General features: G+C 53.4%; 1 protein-coding gene across 2 annotated transcripts in view; it reads left to right on the plus strand.

Moving 5' to 3' along the window:
• Window positions 1–6: 6 nt before the first annotated feature.
• HIGD1A (HIG1 hypoxia inducible domain family member 1A) overlaps window positions 7–1,829 on the plus strand; it is a 4,822-nt gene continuing 2,999 nt past the window's right edge. For both annotated transcript variants that reach the window (XM_009636946.2, XM_035892521.1), the window contains exons 1-2: window positions 7–499; window positions 1,263–1,370. In XM_009636946.2, coding sequence (XP_009635241.2) covers window positions 412–499; window positions 1,263–1,370 — 196 coding nt within the window. In that variant the 5' untranslated portion in view covers window positions 7–411. The remainder of the gene's footprint in view (window positions 500–1,262; window positions 1,371–1,829) is intronic.

Below are 1,829 nucleotides of genomic sequence, written 5' to 3' on the forward strand. Positions count from 1 at the left end.
GTAGCAGGTGGGAGAGTCCCAGTCCTTTGGCCTGCAGCGGGGAAGGTTTCCACGTTTAGTTTTAAAGCCCCCCCCCAGTCTTCTGAAATGGCTGTGCACAAAATGCTGCGTAACCGGGGAGCGCGGCCGCCTTTGAAACGCATCTTTCGCGCCTATTTACTACCCCGTGCTTAAATTAAATTCTCATTGGTTTTATATTTCAAGAGCTTGGAGTGCTTCTGTGCGAGGCCGAGCTGTGTTTCGCTGCTGAGCGTGTCGAGGGCGAACCTGGAACAATTCCGGTAGAGAGTTTTTTTTCTAGCAGAGCCCTCGGTGATGCCGCTGAGCTAATTGTGCTAACGGAAATGGGCGTTAATTGGGGAGTGATGCTTATGCCGGGCACTGAAGAAGGCACAGGTCGTGGTGTAATCCATGACGGGGACAGCACGACAAGCGGGCGAGTTCCTCACACGTGTTGGCGGTTGGCCCCGCTGGTTGGGTGACGATGGTGGCTCAGAAGGTAGAGCCCTTCTTGCTGCTGCTGCTCTTGTATTATTTTCCTTGGAGGCAGGTGAGGAATCGCCTGCGCCGCCATGGAAACTCTCCTCATCTTCCCAATGTGTCCCCACATCGGTCCCTGCCTATCGAGGGCTTCAGGACCGGCTCCAGCTCCTCAGCAGCTGCCATTTTCTGCGCCCCTGTTCTCCAGCAGGAGTTTGAAACCCCCTTGAAGTGGGGAACGGGGAGGGATAGGCCACAGCAGTGACTGACGAGGTGCTGGGCAGGGCTGACCTTCCGCAGCGGCTCGCACTTTCTGACCCGAGCGCTTCCCTTGCCACACTTGGCAGGGAGCAAAAGAGGAGGGATGAACTTCCCTGAGGTCAGAGCTGCTATTAAGGAATCACCTGCGAAAGGAAAGCGGTGTGGTGGAGGGTGGGAGTCCTATAGGGAAACACAGGCAGCGACCAAAGCTTTCAGTGGCTTCTCACCATGTGTGTGGGGCCGCTGGGATCTGTAACGGTGTGAAAACGGATGGCAGGAATTTGTTGCTCTGCTACTTTTTCTTTTTTCTTCCCGCCCCCGCCCCCCATCCCATATCTTGCTTCCCAAGACTTCACTCAAATCACCTGTATAGAGCTCATCAGTGTGAGTCTAGCTCCTGTGCTTCTGCCTGACCACTTGGACGTTTGTGACTGGTAGAATATGCAAGGGATTTCCTTTTTCTAAAAGTTCTCTTAACTTGGTGTTTCTCAAACCTGAAGGGAGACTTTTTGTCTTCGCAGCCACCATGTCATCCGGTCAGGAATCCGTTTTCTCGGAGTATGAGACTGACACCAGCCAGACATCGAAGCTGTTAAGGAAATTTAAAGAGACACCATTTGTACCCATCGGTGAGTTTAAAGATGAGGAAATGTGGTTATGTCGATCTCTCTCTTCGTGAGCAATCAATAGAGTAAACACTGGCGCTGACCACATTTTTCCTGTGACTGGGGAATTACTTTGAAATTAATTCATAGAATCATAGAACGTTTTGGGTGGGAAGGGACCCCCAGAGGTCACCCAGCCCAACCCCCCTGCAGGAGCAGGGACACCTTGAACCACATCAGGTTGCTCACAGCCCCGGCCAACCTGGCCTGGAATGGTCCCAGGGATGGGGCCTCCACCCCCTCTCTGGGCAACCCCTGCCAAGGGTTTCACCACCCTCACTGTAAAGAATTTCTTCCTTAGATCCAGTCTAAACCTACCCTGGTTTAGTTTAAAACCATCCCCCCTTGTCCTGTCCCAGGTGGCCCTACTAAAAAGCTTGTCCCCCCCTTTCCTCTGGGCCCCCTTGAAGCCCTGACCGGCCG

This window comes from Egretta garzetta, unplaced genomic scaffold, assembly GCF_000687185.1.
Source record: "Egretta garzetta isolate BGI_Z169 unplaced genomic scaffold, ASM68718v1 scaffold124, whole genome shotgun sequence".
In the NCBI taxonomy this organism is placed as follows: domain Eukaryota; kingdom Metazoa; phylum Chordata; class Aves; order Pelecaniformes; family Ardeidae; genus Egretta; species Egretta garzetta.